A 21,388-nucleotide genomic window follows, 5' to 3' on the forward strand; every position below is an offset into this window, starting at 1 on the left:
GATTCTTCTTCCCCTCAAGGGAAATTGGAACTCTGAGCTCCTCCCTCATGTCTCTTGGGGAAGTGAGAGGCTTGCTTTTTTGGGGGAGGAGCAGTGCAGGGGACCCCATGTATGCCCCCTTCCTCGTCTCTTGTTGGTTAATCATTAGCCCAACCCCCTGAGTCTCAACAACCTTGTCTCCTGGTACCAGTGCCTGATTGTGTTCCTTACAGAGAGCCCCAGTGAAGTGACTGCTTGGGCCACAAGATCCTAGCGATGGAGGATGTCCCTGAGGACACTTCGATGCACCGGCTGCAAGGAGCTGATCTGGAGACACAGGTTGGAGGCTTGATCATCAAGAAGAAAAGTGCCTGCAGCGAGCAGCATGTCTTCAAAGCTCCTGCCCCCCGCACCTCACTGCTGGGGTTGGACTTGCTGGCTGCACAGAAACGCAGGGAGCGAGAGGAGAAGGAAGACTCGGAGGACAAGAAGAAGTCCAAAGTCTCCTCCTACAAAGACTGGGAGGAGGCCAAAGATGACTTGGGAGGCTCTGAGGAGGAGGGGAGCGAGAGGGCCAGCAGGAGCAGCCGGCAGGACAGGTGAAGGCCCTGGCATGAGGTGTGAGGGGAGTTTAGGGCCTCGCCCATCCTTTGGGTGGCTACCATGTCCTCCTTTTCAGGAAGGGGCTTGGAGTGAGCGCCTGAAGGCAGCAGCAGGGCTGATTCATGGAGCCAGTTGTTGTGCTGGATACAGGGCACACAGGACGGAAACTGTGGGCCCCAAGCGCCTGGGGAGAGGAGACACTGAGGATTTCTCTGAGCTGGGAGCTGTTGCAGGGCTGAACTCTGCTAGACAGAGTGAGGGCTTATGCGCGGGGATGAGGGCTGGAGGCTTCCCCGAGTGAAGGGCCTTGGGTGGAGATAAGTCTGGTTGCCACATACATATCTCAGAGAAGGAGCCAGGTATTCCTTGGGCAAGACCTTGTCCCAGCCCCCTTGCTTTTGAGGGTGGGAGTGTTTCCTCCTGGTTCTTGGTAGCATTTTGTCTCAGCTACTGAGGCTTGTGCTGTCCCCCTGGGGTCTGCTGAGGGCAGCTGGAGGGAGGCAGTTACCCTATGGGTGGAGGGAAGGAACAGGCCTGCCAAGCTGGGAGCAAGGGGAGCTTGCAGGAAGGCTGCCATGCTCAGCTCCTTGGCACAGGTTCCAGTTGGACACTCCTTGCCAGGCTAGTAGTGAATGAGGCCAGGCTCATGCGTGACGTGGAGGGCTGCAGGCAGAGTCACAGCACGTTCCTGACCCTGCCGAACTGCCCTTTGCCCCTCAGGCATTACCGCTCTGCCCACGTGGAGACGCCGTCCCACACTGGGGGGGTCAGTGAGGAATTCTGGGAGCGCAGCCGGCAGCGGGAGCGGGAACGGCGAGAGCACGGTGTCTACGCCTCCTCCAAGGAGGAGAAGGAGCACAAGCGGGGGCGCAATAGAGAGCGGGACCACGACCGCAAACGGGACCGAGGTAACTGTTCTGGAGACCTTCGTGATTGCTAACACAGGCGCTGGGACCCTGGCTTTGGCTGCTCCGAATCCCAGGACATGGTCCTGAATCGGATGTGGTGGGCTCTGGAGGCTCCCACCCTGGATGTCTGACCTGGTACTCTGTTTGCAGAGGAGCGGGACAGGAGCCGTCATAGCAGCAGCCGGTCAGAAAAGGATGGCTCGTCAGAGAGGGGCAGCAGCAGAAGGGGCGAACCAGAGAGCCCCAGACACCGACCTAAGGGTAGGAGCAGCTGCCCTTCCTACAGTGCTCTTCCACAGGAGCTGGCGGGACGCATGCACTCCTCTTGAGAGGCTCTGGATCCTTCACAAGGGGAGAGCTGAGTGAAAGTCCCTGGCTGAAGAGGCCCATGACTAGTGAACTGCCTCATATCTACAGCCTTCCCTGGGAGTGGCACTGGGGTGTTAGGGGGCCCTGGGATGATCTTTGAGCATGTGCCTGTCCCCCGAGAGCAGATCTGTGTGGCCGGTATGGGGAGCTATGGCAGCTATTCCCCTGGGGGCACGTCTCCTTAGACTATCTGGGTTGGCCCATAGAAAGCCCAGTGTGAGTCTATAAACATGTAAGTGTGCCCCCTTGCTCTGCTCCGTGTTGGACGGTCCCAGGCCTTGGCTGCAGCTGGGCAGGGGCCTAGGTTGGCTCAGCATGAGGCATCAAACCCAGTTTCCTTTCCCCAGATGCAGCCACACCATCTCGGTCGAGCTGGGAGGAAGAGGACAGCGGCTATGGCAGCTCACGACGCTCGCAGTGGGAGTCGCCCTCCCCGACGCCTTCCTGTAGGGACTCCGAGCGCGACCGCAGCCATCGAGCATCCTCCGCTCGTGATGCAGACAGGAGGGACCGGGACAGGTAGTGGGGTGGAGGGTCGGGGTCTAGCAGGCTGCTGAGGGGTAGCTGGAGGGGGCTGCACTCCCTGGTGATGCTACCAGGGAAGCTGTCTAAGTTCCCTCTAAGCTCTGCTGCTGTGTGGCTGCGCAGCTGTCTGTTAAGCCCCGTGCAGGGGCTTAGGGCTGTGGCAGGGAGAGGCGCCTCTCCCCACGGGACCCCGCACCGACCTGCTGTGGCGGAGAGAGGCGCCTCTCCCCACGGGACCCCGCACCGACCTGCCACGGCTGGGAGAGGCGCCTCTCCCCACGGGACCCCGCACCGACCTGCCACGGCTGGGAGAGGCGCCTCTCCCCACGGGACCCCGCACCGACCTGCCGCGGCAGGGAGAGGCGCCTCTCCCCACGGGACCCCGCACCGACCTGCCGCGGCAGGGAGAGGCGCCTCTCCCCACGGGACCCCGCACCGACCTGCCGCGGCAGGGAGAGGCGCCTCTCCCCACGGGACCCCGCACCGACCTGCCGCGGCAGGGAGAGGCGCCTCTCCCCACGGGACCCCGCACCGACCTGCCGCGGCAGGGAGAGGCGCCTCTCCCCACGGGACCCCGCACCGACCTGCCGCGGCAGGGAGAGGCGCCTCTCCCCACGGGACCCCGCACCGACCTGCCGCGGCGGAGAGAGGCGCCTCTCCCCACGGGACCCCGCACCGACCTGCCGCGGCGGGGAGAGGCGCCTCTCCCCACGGGACCCCGCACCGACCTGCCGCGGCGGGGAGAGGCGCCTCTCCCCAAGGGACCCCGCACCGACCTGCCGCGGCGGGGAGAGGCGCCTCTCCCCACGGGACCCCGCACCGACCTGCCGCGGCGGGGAGAGGCGCCTCTCCCCACGGGACCCCGCACCGACCTGCCGCGGCGGAGAGAGGCGCCTCTCCCCACGGGACCCCGCACCGACCTGCCGCGGCGGAGAGAGGCGCCTCTCCCCACGGGACCCCGCACCGACCTGCCACGGCAGGGAGAGGCGCCTCTCCCCACGGGACCCCGCACCGACCTGCCGCGGCGGGGAGAGGCGCCTCTCTCCACGGGACCCCGCACCGACCTGCTACGGCAGAGAGAGGTGCCTCTCCCCATGGGACCCCACACCTCCTTGCCGGCCCCAGCATGGACCATCTCCAGACCTGCCACAGCCGGAGGAGAGGAGCCCCTCCCCCAGCCCAGTCCCACCAGAGCTGCCATGGCCAGGGAGAGGTGCTTCTCCCCTGTCCCCGAGCTGCTGCAGTGAGAGAAGGCTGAGGGGAGTCCTCTCTCCACACCGCAGCCCCGGGGCAGCCTGCACCCAAACCCCCTCATCTCTGGCCCCACCCCAGAGCCCACACACCCCTGCACTCCAACCCTCTGCCCCAGCCCTGGCACCCTCCCACGCTCTGAACCGCTCGGCCCCACCTTCACCACATGAATTTTGTTGTGTCACACATCATCTCCATATTGGTGCACATAACAAAATTCATTCTGCACATGGACGTAAAAAATGAGAGGGAACACTGGGGTGTATGTGGCCGGTGAGCCGTAGGATGCAGCTCCCTTCCAGCGGATCCGAGGCTGGTCAGTCATTCCTGTCCTGCTGCTGTCTTTGCAGGTCAGTGAGGAGCAAGTACCCAGATGAGACACCGCTGCCCACCCCTTCCTACAAATACAATGAATGGGCTGATGACCGGAGGCACCTGGGGGCCACGCCACGGCTTTCCAGGGGCAAAGGTGAGGCAGAGGAGAGACCCAGCCGCTCCTCCATCAGGGGCTGGGTTCCTCGGGGCCTCTTGGCTGAGGAGCAGGAGGTGAGGGCCAGTGAGGGCCTGCACTGACCAGGTTGTTCCTTTCTCCAGGGAGGCGTGAAGATGCAGAAGAGGGTATTTCCTTTGAGACGGAGGAGGAGCGGCAGCAGTGGGAGGATGACCAACGGGTAAGAGCTTCTCGGGTGCAGGGCCGTGCTTAGGCATATATAGAATACGCAGCTGTGTAGGGCACCATGTAATTTGGGGCACCAGATTTTGTGGTGCCCTAGACAGCTAAATGCTGCGTATGCAGTGCTGGCTCCAGCGGCCAGGCCCCCTGCTTCGCCCCTGCCCTGCCTCCATTCAACCCCTTTCCCCCAAGCCCCTCCCCTGCTCTGCCCTGCCCTGCCCCACCTGTGGAAATGGCAGGAGGGATCTTTTGGAGCTTGACTTGTTGGGATGAGGCCTGCTGAGCAGAGAGCACACAGTGTGGGCCTGAGGCGCACCAAGGCAGGCAGAACTGTGTAGGGGTCTGTGAGGCCCCAGGGTGTCTTGGGGAGGAGGCTCAGCAGGGTGTGGGTGCTTGGTCTGGGGTTGCTGTACATGGATGCTGCGGTGATGGAGTAGGGTCCGTGTGTGTGTGTGGTGGAGGAGAGACCCATTAGGGGCTCAGGGATGGGATCCCTTAGGGGTTGGTGGGCTCAGTGCAGGGTCCTTGTGTTGGGAGCTGGAGGGCGCAGTGGAGGGCTGGGTTGGAAGGCGAGGCTCAGTGTGGGATCGCATGGATGCAGGGAGTCCATTTGTGGAGATTGGATGCTCAGTTCCCAAAATGCTATCCGAACACTTTTCTGGATCCTACTCTGAGCTGTTGGCTCCCCCAAGTGGTGAGACTGAGTATGACTGTGCTCCATTGCAGACAAAGCCCCACAGCTAGTGTTAGCTTGGGCAGCCCCTCCTCCGAGCAGGTCCTGCATGTCAGGGCACTTTCCCTCGGGGACTGCGGTAGCAGGCTGAGTACACAGCCCTCCTGAGCTCTATCTCTGGCCATTCTCACCCTGCCTTCCCCATCTCTCTCCTGCCCACATCCATGCCTACCCCCGTCTCTCAGCAAGCCGACCGGGACTGGTACATGATGGATGAGGGTTACGACGAGTTCCACAACCCCTTGGCCTACTCGTCGGAGGAGTACGTGAAGAAGCGGGAGCAGCACTTGCACAAGCAGAAGCAGAAGCGCATCTCTGCACAGCGGAGGCAGATCAATGAGGTAAGAGTGCAAAGTGGGGCCAGGGCACTCTGGACGTTCAGGGATTTCCATATTACTGGGGGGTGGGGCGTGGGGACGACAGGTCCTGCAGACCAGGAGGGTGGAGGGTGTAAGATGACTTTGGGATGGCCTAGCATGGGCGAGGGACATGAAAGAAGCTTCTGGCTTTGGGCAGCCGTGCCCCATCGCTCTTGTGTCATCTTCACCTCCATCCCTGGTGTGGGAATGGACAGTGGGAGCTGTGGCCCTGCCCTGAGTCTGGGTGTCCCAGTGCTCCAGATGTACATGGTGTGGAGGGCCTTAGGTACTGTCATTGGAGGCTGGGGTTAGAACTAGAGTGATGGGGCCCCTGCCCACTGCAAGCACACCCAACTCCTGAGGGAATTCTGTGGCAAAAAATTAAAAATTCTATGCACAATATTTTAAAATTCTGCAAATTTTGTCAAAAAATAAATGTGGAGGCTCCAGTAGGCAGTGGGAAGCACGGGCGACTGGCTGCACAGAGGTGGGAGATCACCTTGCAGCCCCCCCTTTGCCCCTCCGGAACAAGCACGGCAGTGAGGCTGCACAAGGGCAGGACCTGCCGCAGAGGTCTGTCCCTGGGGGAGGGTTGCGGGGTGATCTCTCACCTCCGTCATTTTTCTGTGGGGAAGCAAAGAAATCTGTGCGGGACATGAATTCTGCGCCCACCCAGTGGTGCAGAATTCTCCCAGGAGTAACACCCGGATGCTGCCTCAGCACACTGGCTGGTGATGTATCCTGACTCCCTGCAACGTCCTGAGTTTTGGAGTGATCCAGAGGTAGTATGCCTGTCATACCACACCCAGTGATGAGGACTTCGCCCCGGGGCATCAGTTCTACAGCCCAGCCTGCCTCCCTGGTAGCCAGGCTGCCCCCCCTCCCCCCATGTAATGTTATCCCACCCTTGGCTCCCCAATCCCCATGGGGCCCCCGATTGTCTCCTCTCTCTTGAGCTGTGCGCGCTGACACCATTATCTCCCCCTTAGAGATCTCTCGGTTGGGCAGGGCAGATGGAGTGTTGCTAATCTTCCCTTCCAATCAGCACGCTAGCTTCTCAGTCACTTCTGTGGCTTGTCCTTTGAATGGGCTCAGCCTGCTGATATTTTCTGTTAATGTGGTGGCCAGATCTGAACACTGCATTGCCAGTGCCATCTTCCTAGCCCTCCCTGAAGAGGGCGCTCCCCTCTTTGTTTGTGGGCCAGAGACCTCTGCATATGCAGCCCCAAAGGCACTCTTTGCAGATGGGTTGCGTTGCAGTCGGACCTGGCTTCCAGCCACCAGCCCCCTTCCCGGGGAGTGTCTACTAGCGTTTCTCCCAGAGCAGCTGGCCTGGCTGAGCCCCATGTCACCAGCTCACAGGGTACGCATTGTATCTGTCCTCAGTCTCCTGAAGTTCCCTATGCCCAGACCAGTGGCTGGCCCTGCAGCCCCTCCACATCACTCGTACTGTCACGGAGCTCCTCTGTGACCCTCTGACAGTAGAGTAGCCATACAAATTAAAGTGCTGTTTGTGGGTGAGCATGGGGGATGCCTTATTGTGCTTTGCTGCAGCTTAGATGTGAGGAGTCTCTTCTCCACCTGTGAGTGTGGCAGGCTGATGAGGGAAGCTAGGGTACTGCGCCCTCCGCACAAGCTGGAGCGGGGCCTGTGACGCTGCTGCCTGTGGTTCTCCTTCAGGACAATGAGCGCTGGGAGACCAATCGCATGCTGACGAGCGGGGTGGTCCATCGGCTAGAGGTGGATGAGGACTTTGAGGAAGATAATGCAGCCAAAGTGCACTTGCTGGTGCACAACTTGGTGCCCCCATTCTTGGATGGGAGAATCGTATTCACCAAGCAGGTAGGGGCTCTGCTGGAGGAGAGCCGCTGGGCCCCTGCAGGCAAGCTCAGGCCTTGTCTATGCTACAAAGTTTTGTTCGGCAAAAGTTATGCCTCTTTAAGTAAAACTGCTGTTGTGTGTCCACTCTAGCTCCTTGTGTCAGCAGACCGCATCCACACTAGCAGCCCTTTCATGGACACAGACAGCAGTGCACTGTGGTAGCAATCCCACTGTGCAGCTGGCTGCAGGGTGCTTTGGGAATGGTTTGCAATGCCTTGTGCATTAGATTAGGGGTAGGCAACCTATGTCACGTGTGCTGAAGGCAGCACACGAGCTGATTTTCAGTGGCACTCACACTGCCCGGGTCCTGGCCACCGGTCTGGGGGGCTCTGCATTTTAATTTAATTTTAAATGAAGCTGCTTAAACATTTAAAAAACCTTATTTACTTTACAAACAACAATAGTTTAGTTATATATTATAGACTTCTAGAAAGAGACCTTCTAGAAACATTAAAATGTATGACTGGCACACAAAACCTTAAATTAGAGTGAATAAATGAAGACTCGGCACAGCACTTCTGAAAGGTTGCCAACCTCTGCACCTGCATTAGATACATCGTCACATGATGCAGGTTTCTCAATCCCATTCTTCCAGGGGCATCCTAGTAGATTGTCAGATGCTTTTTCAACTGAAGCATGTGGGGGAGGGAGAGGAGAGGAGAGTGGAGTGTCTGGGGCAGGGGGGAGACAGCTGGCTGACCAACCTATCCTAAGGTGGGGGAGGGGGTCAGCCCCCTCTGCTTGGCACAGGAGTCTCTCCTAAAGTAGCCAACTCTGCCTCCCACAGCCTCCTCTGCGGAGCATCCTGAGCAACTCTGTAAGCTCTCCATGCTGAAGAATCTCAAAGCTGCACAGTAGTCTGTCCTCCCCCTCTCCCGTACCCAAGTGCAGCAGAACAGGAGCATTCCACGTTAATAATTTGCTTTTTGTTCCCAAAATAGCTGGGCTGTCAGATACTTCCCGGAGCTTTGAAAGGGGAGGGGTGCATGCCTGCAGGGCAGCAGAGATCAAAACAGTGAGCAGAACAGTCATGGCAGGCATTTTAGGATACTGGTGGAAGCCAGTTATGTTGACAAAACAAACAGCAGTGTCTATACTGATGCTTTGTCCCTTTAACTTTGAGCAAGAACTTTACGCCTCTCGTGGTTTTATTTTTTGGCAAAAGAGCAAAGTTTAGCCACCAAAAGTAGCTTTGTGGTGTGTACACCTCCCCTGTTTTGTTGGCAAAAGCTGCCTGTTGCTGACAAAACTTCATAGTGTAGGCAAAGTCTCGGTCAGTGCTGATTTGGGACCTCCCTCTCTTGCCCCTGCAGCCAGAGCCAGTCATCCCGGTCAAGGATGCCACTTCGGATTTGGCAATTATCGCCCGCAAAGGCAGCCAGCTGGTGCGCAAACACAGGGAACAGAAGGAACGCAAGAAGGTAGGCGCCAGGCATGGCTGCTATTTCCTGGGAGTGGGGTGATCAGTTTTACTCTCTGTGTCTAGGAGCCCCAGTCCTGCACAAACACAGAACCAAAAGATGGTCCCTGCCCCAAAGAGCTGAATGCAAGACAAACGATGGGCTGTAAATAGGCCAGTGGGGGAATCCAAGGAAACCATGAGACAGTGAAAAGCAACAAAGAGTCCTGTGACACCTTATAGACTAACAGATGTATTGGAGCATGAGCTTTCATGGGTGAATGCCCACTTCGTCAGACGCGGTGCTGGTCTGCATGATAGGCTCTGCTCCCGGCACACCTGCAGCCTAGCCACTGTCCAGTTATTTGTAGGCATCATGACAAAGGAGGGGGCAAGATTGCATTTGTCCAGGCCAGAGACACAATGAAGACACCTGACAAGGAGAGCCAGGCCGAGAGTTTCAGCTGTGTGGATGGATAAGAAGGGCTGTAGGTTAGAGATTTTATGCAAAGAGAACCTGCACCATTTAGACATAGCCCAGAAGTGAGGACCTGGAGAGAGGTGCAGGTTGAAGATGACTTCCAGGTTACAGCCCTGAATGTCAGGCAGGATGGTAGTGTTGTTCACAGTGATCGAGAAAGAAGGCGGTGGTAGGAGCTCGGTTTTAGCCATGTAGAGCTTGAGCTGATAGCTAGACACCCATGAGGAGATGTCGGCGAGACAGGCCTAGACTTTAGTTTGGACGGAAAGAGATGGGTCGGGGGTTAAGAGGTAGCTCTGTGAGACATCTGCATAGAGATGATACTTGATGCAAATGAGATTACCCAGAGAGGAGAGAAGGGGCCACAAAGCCTCCTGGAACCCCCATGGAAAGCTGGAGACAGGATGAGGAGAATTCTCTGAAGAACATGCTGATGGAGTGGTTAGAGTGGTAGGGAAAGAACTAGGAGAGAACAGAGTCATGGAAGCCAGTGGAGGACAAGATTTCAAGAAGAGCATGGTGTCAGTAGCTGACAGGTCAAGGAGGATGAGGATGGAGTACTGGCTCTGAGCTTTGCCTAGGAAGAGGTCATTAGAGACTTTGCTGAGAGGGTTTCAGTGGCGTGCAAAGGGCAGAAGCTGAGTTGTAGAGGGTCTAGGATGGGAATTGGAGGGGAGGAACTCCAGACAGTGATTGTAAACAGCGTGGTCAATGAGCTTAGAGAGGAAAGGGAGATGAGGCAGTGGTTGGAGTTAAGGGACGTGGGGTAAAGGGTGGGTTTTTAAAATGTAAGCGACTACAGCATACTTGTGTTATGAGGGGAGAAGAGCCTGAGGAGAGCGAGAAGTTAAGCAGAAGAATAAGGGAGAGGATGGAGAGTGGGTGCGAGGAAGATCAGGCGATGGCATTGGGTCAGTGGAATTAGAGAAGGAGAGCAGACGAGAAACCTCTGCGTCTATGACCAGGGAGAAAGTGGTGAGAGCTGGTGGGGAGGAGTGAGAAGGGAAGGTTAGCTGAAGGGAGGGGAAGATCATATGTTACATTTTGCCAGTTTTTATCTTGGAAAAAATTGGTCCCCCCAGAAGAGTGGGATGGAAGGAGGGTTTGAAGAGCAAGTCAGGTGGTGAAAAGGTGGCTGGCGTTGTGGGTGCGGGATTCAGTTCAGCTGGAGAAGTAGAGTTGTTCATCTAGGAAGATGGCAGAATGGAAGGAGGAGATTATGCATTTGTAATGGAGGGAATCAGCCCAGCCATGGAATTTCCACCCAAGACACTCTGTAGCACGAGAGCCAGAATGGCGTAAGTGGCTGTTGTGGCTGATCCATTGCTAGGAGGTGGCAGGGTAGATCTTGTGACTGGAGAGAGGGACGAGAGATGAGAAAGAAGGAGAATGAATCATGGAGACATTCAGCAAGGATGTCCATGGAAGAGAGGGAGGAGAGGGCTGAGAGCAAACAAGAAGTCAGTGCTGATGGACTGGAAATCATGGAAAGACTGAGTAACAGTCTGAGGTGGGACTGATGGAGGAGGCTGAGAAGAGACCAGGTGAAGGTTGGAGACTTGGGACCTCAACAACCAGGGAGAGCAGTGCTTGTTGGAGACCAGATCAAGGGAATGACCACTTTGATGAGTAGGAGAGTTGAACCAGGGTTGTAGGGCAAATAAAAAGGTGAAGGCTGACTGGTGGGGACTCAGCCTCCTGTCGCTGGGTTCCTCCCCCAACCCCTGCAACGGAGGAGACCCCTGTGTCTACCGGAATTGCGCTAATAGATTCTAAAGGCAGAAGGGACCCCTGTGATTTTAGTCTGACCTCCTGTGTAACACCAGCTGTAGAACTTCCTTGAAGGGGTTCTCAAACTTCATTGCACCGTGACCCCTTTCTGACAACAAAAATTACTATGTGACCCGGGAGGGGGAACTGAAGCCTGAGCCTGCCCTGGGCAGGGGGCCAGAGCCAAAACTCAAGCCCCACCACCCCAGGTGGGCAAAGCTGTAGCCCAAGGGCCTGTAACCCTGAGCCCCAACCCTCAGGCTCTTGCTTCGGCCCCAGGCTATGGGGCTTTGGCTTGGGCTTTGGCGCTGGGCCCCAGCAAGTCTAACGCCAGCCCTGATGACCCTATTAAAATGGAGTTGTGACCTACTTTGGGTTCTGACCCACAGTTTGAGAACTGTGGAACTAGAGCATAGCTTCTAGGAAAACATGTAATCTTAATTTAAAAATTGCCGGTGATGTAGAATTCACTACAGTCCTTGATAAATTGCTCCATTTTTTTAACCCTCACTGGTAAAAATTTATGTCTTACTTCCAGTCTGAATTTGTCTAGCTTCAACTTCCAACCATTGGATCATGTTAGACCTTTCTCTGCAAGATTGAAGAGCCTGTTATCAAATATTTTTCCCCATGTGATTAAGTCACCTCTTTATACTTCTCTCTGTTAAGCTAGGTTGAGCTCCTTGAGTCTACCACTGTAAGGCAGGTTTTCCAATCCTTTAATCAGTCTCATTGCTCTTCTCTGACCCCTCTCCAATTTATCAACATCCTTCATGAACTGCGGACTCCAGAACTGGACACAGTATTTCAGTAATGGTCACAGAAGTGCCAAATACAGAAGTAATATAATCTCCCTTCTATCAAATATTCCCGTTCATATGTCCCAGGATCAAATTAACCCTTTTGGCCACAGCGTCACACTGGGAGCTCATCTTCAGCAGATTATCCACCATGACCCCAAGTCCTTTTCAGAGTCAGTGCAACAAGGATAGAGTCCCGCATCCTGTAAGTCCGTTCTGTGTTCCTGGGTGTATTGCCGTACATTGGGCGTATTGAAACACACTTTGTTTGCTGTGCCATTTACCAAGCAGTCCAGAGTGCTCTGTATTAGTGACTTGTCCTCATCATTATTTACCACTCCCCAAATCTGTGTGTTCTCTGCTAATGTTACCAGTGAGTTTGTTTTCTTCCAGGTCCTTGATTAAAGATGTTAAATAGCATAGAGCCAAGAACCAATCCCTAGGGGACCGCATGAGAGAGGCAACCACTCAGTGCTTCCCTGTTTACAGTTACATTTTGAGACCTGTCATTTAGCCAGTGTTGTGCCACGATGATTCTGTGTATTAGTTTTTTAATCAAAATGTTGTGTAGGACCCAGTCAAATGCCTTACAGAAGTCTAAGAATAATCTTTATTCTTTCTGTGGCCTCCCACTGTGTAGGGTATCCACCAGGTTCTGGCATTTATTTCAGCCTTGTTCTGCTCTGTTCAAGCTGAAATTATGGACTTGGTTCCTTTCTCCAATGTTCTGTGTAATGTTTCTCTAGATCACTGTCTTTTTCTCCATATCATCACTTGTGGCGAAAGTCATGTTGGTGGCAGCCTTAAAGTGTGTCCTAAATATGTCCATCACTGTCGTCTTAGCATATTTGATGCTTTAGACTAGTTCACTCTACTTAAAATTTCTGATGTTGCAAGCAATTCTTTCCAATTGTCTTTGAAGATCTTCTGCAGACATTTACTTTGGAATGACATGATCTTAACAATTTCTGTTGTAGATTGCCATGACTCTGCTCCATAAAGGAGGACAGACATGATGTCAGTGTTAAAAATTCAGATTTTCATGTCAGTGCCAATCAGCTACTCTTCCACATCTTTTTAGAGTTATGAAAGTTGTCGCTGCTTGACAGCTAGCGTGCGTCCCATCATTGCACATCTCACTCTTTGTCTACACTGGTTACTTTTGGGACATTGATAGCTGTATACTTTGTCTCTTTTGTTGATGAACAAACCAACTTGTTTTGCTGTGTCTGCCAAAAGCTGCGTGGTGCTTTGTTTGTCCATAAAATTCTTCAGTTTCCTTCTGCAGTTACTTTCCTTATGACATAGTCAATGACCAGTGCAAACAGTAGTGAACATACGAACAGAAGAACGGCCATACTGGGTCAGACCAAAGGTCCCTCTAGCCCAGTGTCCTGTCTTCCGGCAGTGGCCAGTGCCTGGTGCCTCTGAGGGAATGAACAGAACAGGTAACCATCAAGTGATCCATCCCCTGTCGCCCATCCTTTTACTTTGTTGTTTAGCCATGGTGGCTCTTATTTGGTTCTCTTACTGTTTTTTTTAATTTGGAGTATATATTTAAGTTGGGTCTCTATTACGGTGTCTTTAAAAAGTTTCCATGCAGCTTGCAGGGATTTCACTTTTGGCACTGTACCTTTTAATTTCTGTTTTAACTAACCACCTCATTTTTGTGTAGTTCCCTTTTCTGAAATTAAATGCAATGGTGTTGGGCTGCTGTGGTGTTTCCCCCACCACAGGGATGTTAAATTTAATTATATTGTGCTCACTATTACCAAGCAGTTCAGATATATTCACCTCTTGAACCTGATCCTGTGCTCCACTGAGGACTAAATCAAGTCCTCCTCTTGTGGGTTCCAGGACTTGCTGCTCCAAGAGGCAGACATATAAGGTGTCAAGAAACTTTATTTCTGCATCCCGTCCTGAGGTGACATGTACCCAGTCAATATGGGGATAGTTGAAATCCCCCATTATTATTGAGTTTTTTATTTTCATAGCCTCTCTGATCTCCCCAAGCATTTCACAGTCACTAGCACTATCCCTGGTCAGGTCATCGGTAATATACCCCTACCGCTGTATTCTTATTACTCGAGCATAGAATTACTATCTATAGAGATTCTGTGGTACAGTCTGGTTCATTTAAGATTTTTACTTCATTTGAGTCTACGCTTTCTTTCACATCTAGTGCCACTCCCCAACAAGCATGACCTGTTCTGTCCTTCTGATATATTTTGTGCCCTGGTATTACTATGTCCCATTGATTATCCTCATTCCACCACATTTCCGTGATGCCTGTTATATCAATATCGTCCTTCAACATGAGGCACTCTAGTTCACCCATCTTATTGTTTAGACTTCTAGCATTTGTATATAAGCACTTAAAAACTTGTCACTTTTTAGCTGTCTCCATTATGTGATGTAATTGAATGGGACTTTTTTTCATTTGACTGTTTCTCATCAGATCCTACCTGTATTTTACTATCTTCCATCCTCTCCTCCTTAGTAGGACATCGAGAATCTCTAATAGTAGATACTCCCCAGGGGATGTCTCTGTCCAAACCATGTGATCCTCCGCACCTGTCGGCTTTCCCCGAGCCCTTAGTTCAAAAACTGTTCTACGACCTTTTTAATTTTAAGTGCCAACAATCTGGTTCCATTTTGGTTTAGGTGGATCCCATCCTTCCTGTATAGGCTCCCCGTTTCCCAAAAGTTTCCCCAGTTCCTAATAAATCTAAACCTCTCCTCCTTACACCACGTATTGAGACCTTGCAGTTCTGCCTGTCTAACTGGCCCTGCGTGTGGAACTGGAAGCATTTTAGAGAATGCTACCATGGAGGTCCTGGACTTCAGTCTCTTACCTAGCAGGCTAAATTTGGCCTCCAGGACCTGTCTCCTGTCCTTCCCTATAGTACTGGTACCTACATGTGCCATGACCACCGGCTCCTCCTCACAGGGGCGGCTCCAGGCCCCAGCACGCCAAGCGCGTTCTTGGGGCGGCATGCCGCGGGGGGCGCTCTGCCGGTCGCCGGGAGGGCGGCAGGCGGCTCCGGTGGACCTCCTGCAGGCGTGCCTGCGGAGGGTCCACTGCTCCCGCGGCTTCAGTGGAGCATCCGCGGGCACGCCTGCGGGAGGTCCACTGGAGCCGCGAGACCAGCGGACCCTCTGCAGTCATGCCTGCGGGAGGCCCACTGGAGCCGCGGGACCGGCGAGTGGCAGAGCACCCCCCTGCGGTGTGCCGCCGTGCTTGGGGCGGCAAAATGGCTAGAGCCGGCCCTGCCTCCTCAGCACTACACAAGTCTATCTAGATGTCTCAAGTGGGGCATGGAACACCCTTACGTTATTCAGTTGTCACTGCAAATCATTGGCTGTTGTTGTCACCATCTCTGACAGCAAATTCTAATAATTCTAAACACCACAGTTTCCAACCAAACTTGTAATCTTATGAATTTGATATCAGTTTTGTTTGACAGGATCTATTTTCCACAAACCCAGGTTGATTGGCATTAATTGCATTCCTCTCCTTTAATTCTTTATTAATGGAGTCCTATATCAGCTTATATGTTATCTTGCCCAGGATCAGCGTCAAGCTGACTGGCCTATCTTTACCCAGGTTGTCCTATTGACCTTTTCTAAATATTGGCATGACATACACTTTTTTCCAGTCTTATGGAACTTCCCCAGTGTTCCAAGAGCAGGAGCGCCGGCAGCCTTTTTGGCGCCCTGGGCAGCAGAAGGTCCTGCCCCCAAAATGGCACCTCCGATGGAGGCGGGAGAAGGTCCTGCCACCGAAATACCGCTGACGACCGTGGCAGCCGAACATCTGGCTGCCGTGGTCACTGTCCCTGAAATGTTAGTGCCCTAGACGACTGCCTAGGTCGCCTAATGGGTTGCACTGGCCCTGTCCAAGAGTAACAGCCCTGCATCTCCTTGACCAGCTCTTTTAAAACTCTGGAGCTGCTGATTGTAAAATGTCCTGACTATAATAGGTGCAGTTCAATATCTGCCTGTGTTACTAATGGAGTGAAAAGTGTTGCATCAGCATGTGATATGACTACATCAACTGTTTTTTCCCTAAATACAGAACAGCAATATTTACTGAACTTGTCTACCTTTTCTGCATTGTTGGCAAATCTACCTTTTCTATCCAGTAATGGACTGTGTCGTTGGGTTTTTTGTTGTTCTTAATTTACTTTCAAATGCTTTCTTATTGTCCTTAACTCTTCCGGCCTTAGCATTCTCCTTGTGTCCTTTTGGTTCCCTTACCATTTTCCTATAGTTCCTACCTTGTGATTTATATTCACAGAATCAGGACTGGAATGGACCTTGAGAGGTCTTCTAGTCTGGTTCCCTGCACTCAAGGCAGGACTAAGTTATTATCTAGACCATCCCTGACAGGTGTTTGTTTAACCAGCTCTTAAAAACCTCCAGTGACAGAGATTCCACAACCTCCCTGGGCAATTTATTCCAGTGCTTAACCATCCTGACAGGAAGTTTTTCCTAATGTCCGACCTAAACCTCCCTTGCTGCAAGTTAAGCCCATTGCTGCTTGTCCTATCCTCCGAGGTTAAGAACAATTTTTCTCCTTGTCCTCATAACAACCTTTTATGTACTTGAAAACCATTATCATGTCCCCTCTCAGTCTTCTCTTCTCCAGACTAAACAAACCCGTGTTTTTCAGTGTTCCCTCATAGGTCATGTTTTCGAGACCTTTAATAATTTTTATTGCTCTTCTCTGGACTTTCTCCAACTTGTCCACATCTTTCCTGACATGTGCCCAGAGCTGGGCATAATATTCCAGTTGAGGCCTAACCAGCGCAGAGAAGAGCGGAAGAATGACTTCTCGCGTCTTGCTTACAACACTCCTGATAATACATCCCAGAAGGATGTTCGCTTTTATTTTTTTTACAACAGCGTTACACTGTTGACTCCTATGTAGCTTGTGATCCACTATGACCCCTAGATCCCTTTCAGCAGTACTCTGCAGTCATGTCCCATTCTGTATGTGTGCAGCTGATTGTTCCTTCCTAAGTGGAGGACTTTGCATTTGTTCTGATTGAATTTCATTCTGTGAACATCTTCCTTCTTCCATTTGTTTATATCTATATATAAAAATGTATTTCCTTTTCATAGCTGCATTCACTTTCCCTCTAAGCTAGGTTGTTTTTTTAACCTGTGCAGCTTTCTCTTGATTGTGGCTTTTTGGGCCTCTAGAGTGAATTAGAGAGGATCCCATTGTTACTCTGTGTGCATGAGGGAGATGTTAAGGGTTTGAGTCAAAGATCCAGTGGCTGGAAGATGAAGGTGGACAGATTCAGTCTAGAAATAAGGCATGAATTTTTAGTAGTGAGAGGAATTAACTGTAGGAACAACTTACCAGGGGATGTGGTGGATTCCCCAGCACTTGAAATCTTTAAACCAAGATTGGTGTCTGCCTAAAACCAAATCTGCTGTAGCTCACCCAACAGCTATGGGCTTGATACTGCTGGAGTGATGGATGAGGTTCCAGATTAGATGGTCACAATGGGCCCTTCTGGCCGTCTTCAAATGTCCCATCTGTGATGTGGTTGGGCGCTTTGTTCCTCTGCTCTTGGCAGTGCTGGAGGTGAGCTGGCACTTTGCTCTTTGCCTTTCAGGCTCAGCACAAGCACTGGGAGCTGGCTGGCACCAAACTGGGAGACATTATGGGCATCAAGAAAGAGGAGGAGCCAGACCAGACTCTGACAGAAGATGGCAAGGTGGATTACAGGTAGGTCTGCTTGGTGGGGTTCTGAGCCTGGCACTTGGATGAGGTCCATGGAGTCACGCACTCAGGGGCTGCTGTGTCCCCCCAGGACAGAGCAGAAGTTTGCTGATCACATGAAGGAGAAGAGCGAGGCCAGCAGTGAGTTTGCTAAGAAGAAGTCGATTGTGGAGCAGAGGCAGTATCTGCCCATCTTTGCTGTGCAGCAGGAGCTGCTCACCATCATCAGGTACCGCTGCTAGCCCCTCCCTCCCAGGCAGCTTCTCCTAGGTAGAGAGGCAAAGCCAGATGGGCCTTTGGCTCCTGTACAGCTCCTGGATGGAGCCCAGTAACTTGTCTGACTGAAGCATCTTCCAGAGAGGCCTCCAGCCTTGACTGGAAGGCATCAAGAGATGGGGACCATGCTGCTTTCCCCTCCTCCCCCTCAGGCAGGTCTCTGCACTGGTAGTCCCTCAGCTGCGGGAGCTGGCTGCACACCTTGTACGCTGGGGCAGGGACTGAAGCCTGCTGCTGAGACACCTCTTTCTGCTCTTCCCTAGGGATAACAGCATTGTCATTGTGGTGGGGGAGACAGGGAGTGGCAAGACCACCCAGCTGACTCAGTACCTGCATGAGGACGGCTACACCGACTACGGCATGATCGGCTGCACCCAGCCCCGCAGGGTGGCTGCCATGTCGGTAGCCAAGCGGGTCAGTGAGGAGATGGGTGTGAGCCTGGGAGAAGAGGTGAGTCTAGCAGGCCCCAGGGTAGCTCTGCTGGGTTGCTGGTGAGGTATGCTGTGCAGGTGCTGAGCTCTCCGCTTTCCAGGTGGGCTATGCCATCCGCTTTGAGGACTGCACGTCAGAGAACACGGTCATCAAGTACATGACGGACGGGATCCTGCTGCGGGAGTCCCTGCGGGAGGCCGACCTAGACCATTACAGCGCCATCATCATGGACGAGGCGCACGAGCGCTCGCTCAACACGGACGTGCTCTTTGGCCTGCTGCGGGAGGTCAGTGCACCCGAGGGTGGGGCAGGCCATGGGATGGGGTAGGGGCAGCAGAGGGCACAGGCCAGAGCCTGGCTGCTGGTAGCATGGATTGAATGCCCTCCTGGGACTTGGGGAGGGAAGGGTAGGGAGGTAGAGGCTCTGGGGTAGGGGGAGTGAGATGTGCCCCTCGCAGAGAGGGGATACAGTCAGTACAGTACCCCACCCTCACAGTGTGTGGGGGGGGGAGGAGTGGCCTGGGCCCTGCCCCCCTGCTGCCCTCGCAGTCTGTCTCTCCAGGTGGTGGCACGGCGTGCGGACCTGAAGCTCATCGTCACCTCAGCCACCATGGATGCAGAGAAGTTTGCCTCCTTCTTTGGGAACGTTCCCATCTTCCACATTCCTGGCCGCACCTTCCCTGTCGATGTCCTGTTCAGCAAGGTGCCTGTGGGGGTGGGGGTCTGGGCAGGGCTGACTGCATGGGGTGGAGGTGGAGATGCTGTGTGATGGGTCCTGTGCATGAGGGGGAGTCGGGCTGTGGGCAGCCAGGCCCCCCTCGAACTGCTCTCTGCCTTTCAGACCCCGCAGGAGGACTACGTAGAGGCTGCGGTGAAGCAGGCCCTGCAGGTGCATCTGTCTGGGGCCCCTGGAGACATCCTCATCTTCATGCCGGGCCAGGAGGACATTGAGGTGACCTCAGTGTGCCTTAGCGCTAACCCGCAAACCCCGCCCCACCCCACGGCAGACCTGGCAGCACTAGCCAGCCTCCCCCCCAGGCCCTTGTGCCTTTTCTTGCTTTCACTCCCCTCTCTGTCCCCAGGTGGCCTCAGAGCAGATTGTGGAGCATCTGGAGGAACTGGAAAAGGCCCCAGCTCTGGCTGTGCTGCCCATCTACTCTCAGCTGCCCTCTGACCTGCAGGCCAAGATCTTCCAGAAGGTAGCCCGTTGGCAGGGTCTCCTGGGGGAGGGGAGCAGCGGCTCCTGTAGGGGAACCTGATGTCTGACTGTGTAGAAGGGAAAAGCCAGGGACACACCGCTCCCCGCGGGCGCTGATTCTGGCACTCCTTGTCTGCATCCCTGGGGGGCACGGTCGGGAGCTGGGGGCTGCCAGCCCCTCAGGGCGCTGACACCTGGTGTGTTGCAGGCTCCGGACGGTGTCAGGAAATGCATTGTTGCCACCAACATTGCGGAGACCTCACTGACGGTGGACGGCATCATGTTTGTCATTGACTCTGGCTACTGCAAGCTGAAGGTGAGGCCAGGGCTGGTGGCGGAGCCCTGCTCCCTGGAGCTGCTGCGTAGCCACCTTTTGGGCCCTGCCCGTTATCCCCCACCCTGTCTCACTGCTCCTTGCCTGCCCCACCAGGTCTTCAACCCCCGCATAGGGATGGACGCCCTGCAGATCTACCCCATCAGCCAAGCCAACGCCAACCAGAGGTCGGGTCGCGCTGGCCGGACGGGCCCAGGTCAGTGCTTCAGGTAGGCGCCTCGCTGCAGCATTAACCCCTTGGGTGCTGAGCTGTGGACACAGCAGCTGCTTCCCCTCAGTTGGCTTGACTCTAGCTGCTCCGTGGGAAGGGTCCTGGAGCTCAGGGGATCTGAATGTGTGCACACCCCAAAGTATCCCAGCTTGGAGGGGGTGCTCTGATGTCAGAGGTCTCCCGAGTGCACCACGGAGAGCTGCCTCAGCCCCCTCGGCTGCAGCAATGGCGTCTCCTTGTCCACCCAGCTTCTCCTGCACTGTTGCTGGGGGTGTGTGCAGGGTCTGCTCCTTGCCCCAAAGCAGGACATGCTGGAGCTGCAGCTCCTGTGCCCAGGATCCCTGCTCTAGAGAGTTCCCCAGCTTGCTGTGGCTGGGCAGGAGGTGGCTCTGAGCTCAGCAGGGAAGTGGAGCTATCTGAGGGGCTGGCTGGGGAGGAGGGAATGGCGCTCATGGCATTGGTTCCCCAGGCTCTACACTCAGAGCGCCTACAAGAATGAGCTGCTGACCACCACGGTGCCTGAGATCCAGCGCACCAACCTGGCCAATGTGGTGCTGCTGCTGAAGTCCCTGGGCGTGCAGGACCTGCTGCAGTTCCACTTCATGGACCCACCCCCTGAGGACAACATGCTGAACTCCATGTACCAGCTGTGGATCTTGGGAGCCATGGACAACACGGGTAAGGAGGGAGGGGAGCGCTGAGGACTTCAGGGAGGGAATAGGGGGTGCTGGCAGCTTGCCTTGCTACCGGCTCCTGTGTTGCTCTGGCAGGTGGCCTGACCTCAACGGGGCGTCTGATGGTAGAGTTCCCGCTGGACCCGGCGCTCTCCAAGATGCTCATTGTCTCCTGCGACATGGGCTGCAGCTCTGAGATCCTGCTCATCGTCTCCATGCTCTCTGTGCCCGCCATCTTCTACCGGCCCAAGGTGCGTGCTGCTGCCTCGCCTCTCCCCTCGTGTGGGCTGGGGGCCCCATCCCTCCCCTCCAGTCCTAACCCTGCACCCCCTGCTCCCCCCTAGGGCCGCGAGGAAGAGAGCGACCAGGTGCGGGAGAAGTTTGCTGTTCCGGAGAGTGATCACCTGACTTACCTGAACGTTTACCTGCAATGGAAAAACAACAGCTACTCCATGCTGTGGTGTAACCAGCACTTCATCCACGCCAAGGCCATGAGGAAGGTGGGGCCGTGCTGGGAGGGGCAGGGGATGGGGCCTCTGAAGTGGGGCAGGCCTCTGACGGGCATGTGCTGTTGCAGGTGCGGGAGGTGCGTGCCCAGTTGAAGGACATCATGGTGCAGCAGCGCATGAGCCTGGCGTCCTGCGGTTCAGACTGGGACATCGTCAGGAAGTGCATCTGTGCCGCCTACTTCCACCAGGCTGCCAAGCTGAAGGTGAAGGGCGGGGAGTGCAGGGTGCAGGCTGAGGGAGGGGCAGGGTGCTGCCCAGGGCTGTGCTAACCCAGCTCTTTCCACAG

General features: G+C 54.5%; 1 protein-coding gene and 1 long non-coding RNA gene across 7 annotated transcripts in view; one reads left to right on the forward strand and one right to left on the reverse strand.

The window, feature by feature from the left end:
• Positions 1 to 21,388, forward strand: part of DHX38 (DEAH-box helicase 38) — a 29,617-nt gene that overhangs the window by 6,894 nt on the left and 1,335 nt on the right. For both annotated transcript variants that reach the window (XM_050922236.1, XM_050922234.1), the window contains exons 2-23: positions 213 to 578; positions 1,303 to 1,490; positions 1,641 to 1,751; positions 2,207 to 2,378; positions 3,986 to 4,104; positions 4,230 to 4,306; positions 5,227 to 5,382; positions 7,081 to 7,242; positions 8,595 to 8,702; positions 17,362 to 17,474; positions 17,560 to 17,697; positions 18,008 to 18,194; positions 18,277 to 18,462; positions 18,739 to 18,879; positions 19,018 to 19,128; positions 19,259 to 19,375; positions 19,583 to 19,690; positions 19,805 to 19,917; positions 20,389 to 20,597; positions 20,690 to 20,844; positions 20,938 to 21,093; positions 21,171 to 21,305. In XM_050922236.1, the coding sequence (XP_050778193.1) occupies positions 256 to 578; positions 1,303 to 1,490; positions 1,641 to 1,751; positions 2,207 to 2,378; positions 3,986 to 4,104; positions 4,230 to 4,306; positions 5,227 to 5,382; positions 7,081 to 7,242; positions 8,595 to 8,702; positions 17,362 to 17,474; positions 17,560 to 17,697; positions 18,008 to 18,194; positions 18,277 to 18,462; positions 18,739 to 18,879; positions 19,018 to 19,128; positions 19,259 to 19,375; positions 19,583 to 19,690; positions 19,805 to 19,917; positions 20,389 to 20,597; positions 20,690 to 20,844; positions 20,938 to 21,093; positions 21,171 to 21,305 (3,285 nt within the window). In that variant the 5' untranslated portion in view covers positions 213 to 255. The remainder of the gene's footprint in view (positions 1 to 212; positions 579 to 1,302; positions 1,491 to 1,640; positions 1,752 to 2,206; positions 2,379 to 3,985; positions 4,105 to 4,229; positions 4,307 to 5,226; positions 5,383 to 7,080; positions 7,243 to 8,594; positions 8,703 to 17,361; positions 17,475 to 17,559; positions 17,698 to 18,007; positions 18,195 to 18,276; positions 18,463 to 18,738; positions 18,880 to 19,017; positions 19,129 to 19,258; positions 19,376 to 19,582; positions 19,691 to 19,804; positions 19,918 to 20,388; positions 20,598 to 20,689; positions 20,845 to 20,937; positions 21,094 to 21,170; positions 21,306 to 21,388) is intronic.
• On the reverse strand, positions 2,388 to 3,978 carry LOC127033980 (uncharacterized). 5 transcript variants are annotated; one of them, XR_007769255.1, is made up of 3 exons: positions 3,449 to 3,978; positions 3,257 to 3,304; positions 2,388 to 2,872 (listed from the first exon to the last, which is right to left on the reverse strand). It is a non-coding gene; the product is annotated as an uncharacterized LOC127033980 (long non-coding RNA). The 5 variants fall into 5 exon arrangements; XR_007769258.1 differs by having other exon boundaries at positions 2,388 to 2,824; positions 3,257 to 3,352; XR_007769254.1 differs by having other exon boundaries at positions 3,257 to 3,352.

The sequence above is a fragment of the Gopherus flavomarginatus genome, chromosome 14, assembly GCF_025201925.1.
Source record: "Gopherus flavomarginatus isolate rGopFla2 chromosome 14, rGopFla2.mat.asm, whole genome shotgun sequence".
NCBI classification, from domain to species: Eukaryota; Metazoa; Chordata; order Testudines; family Testudinidae; genus Gopherus; species Gopherus flavomarginatus.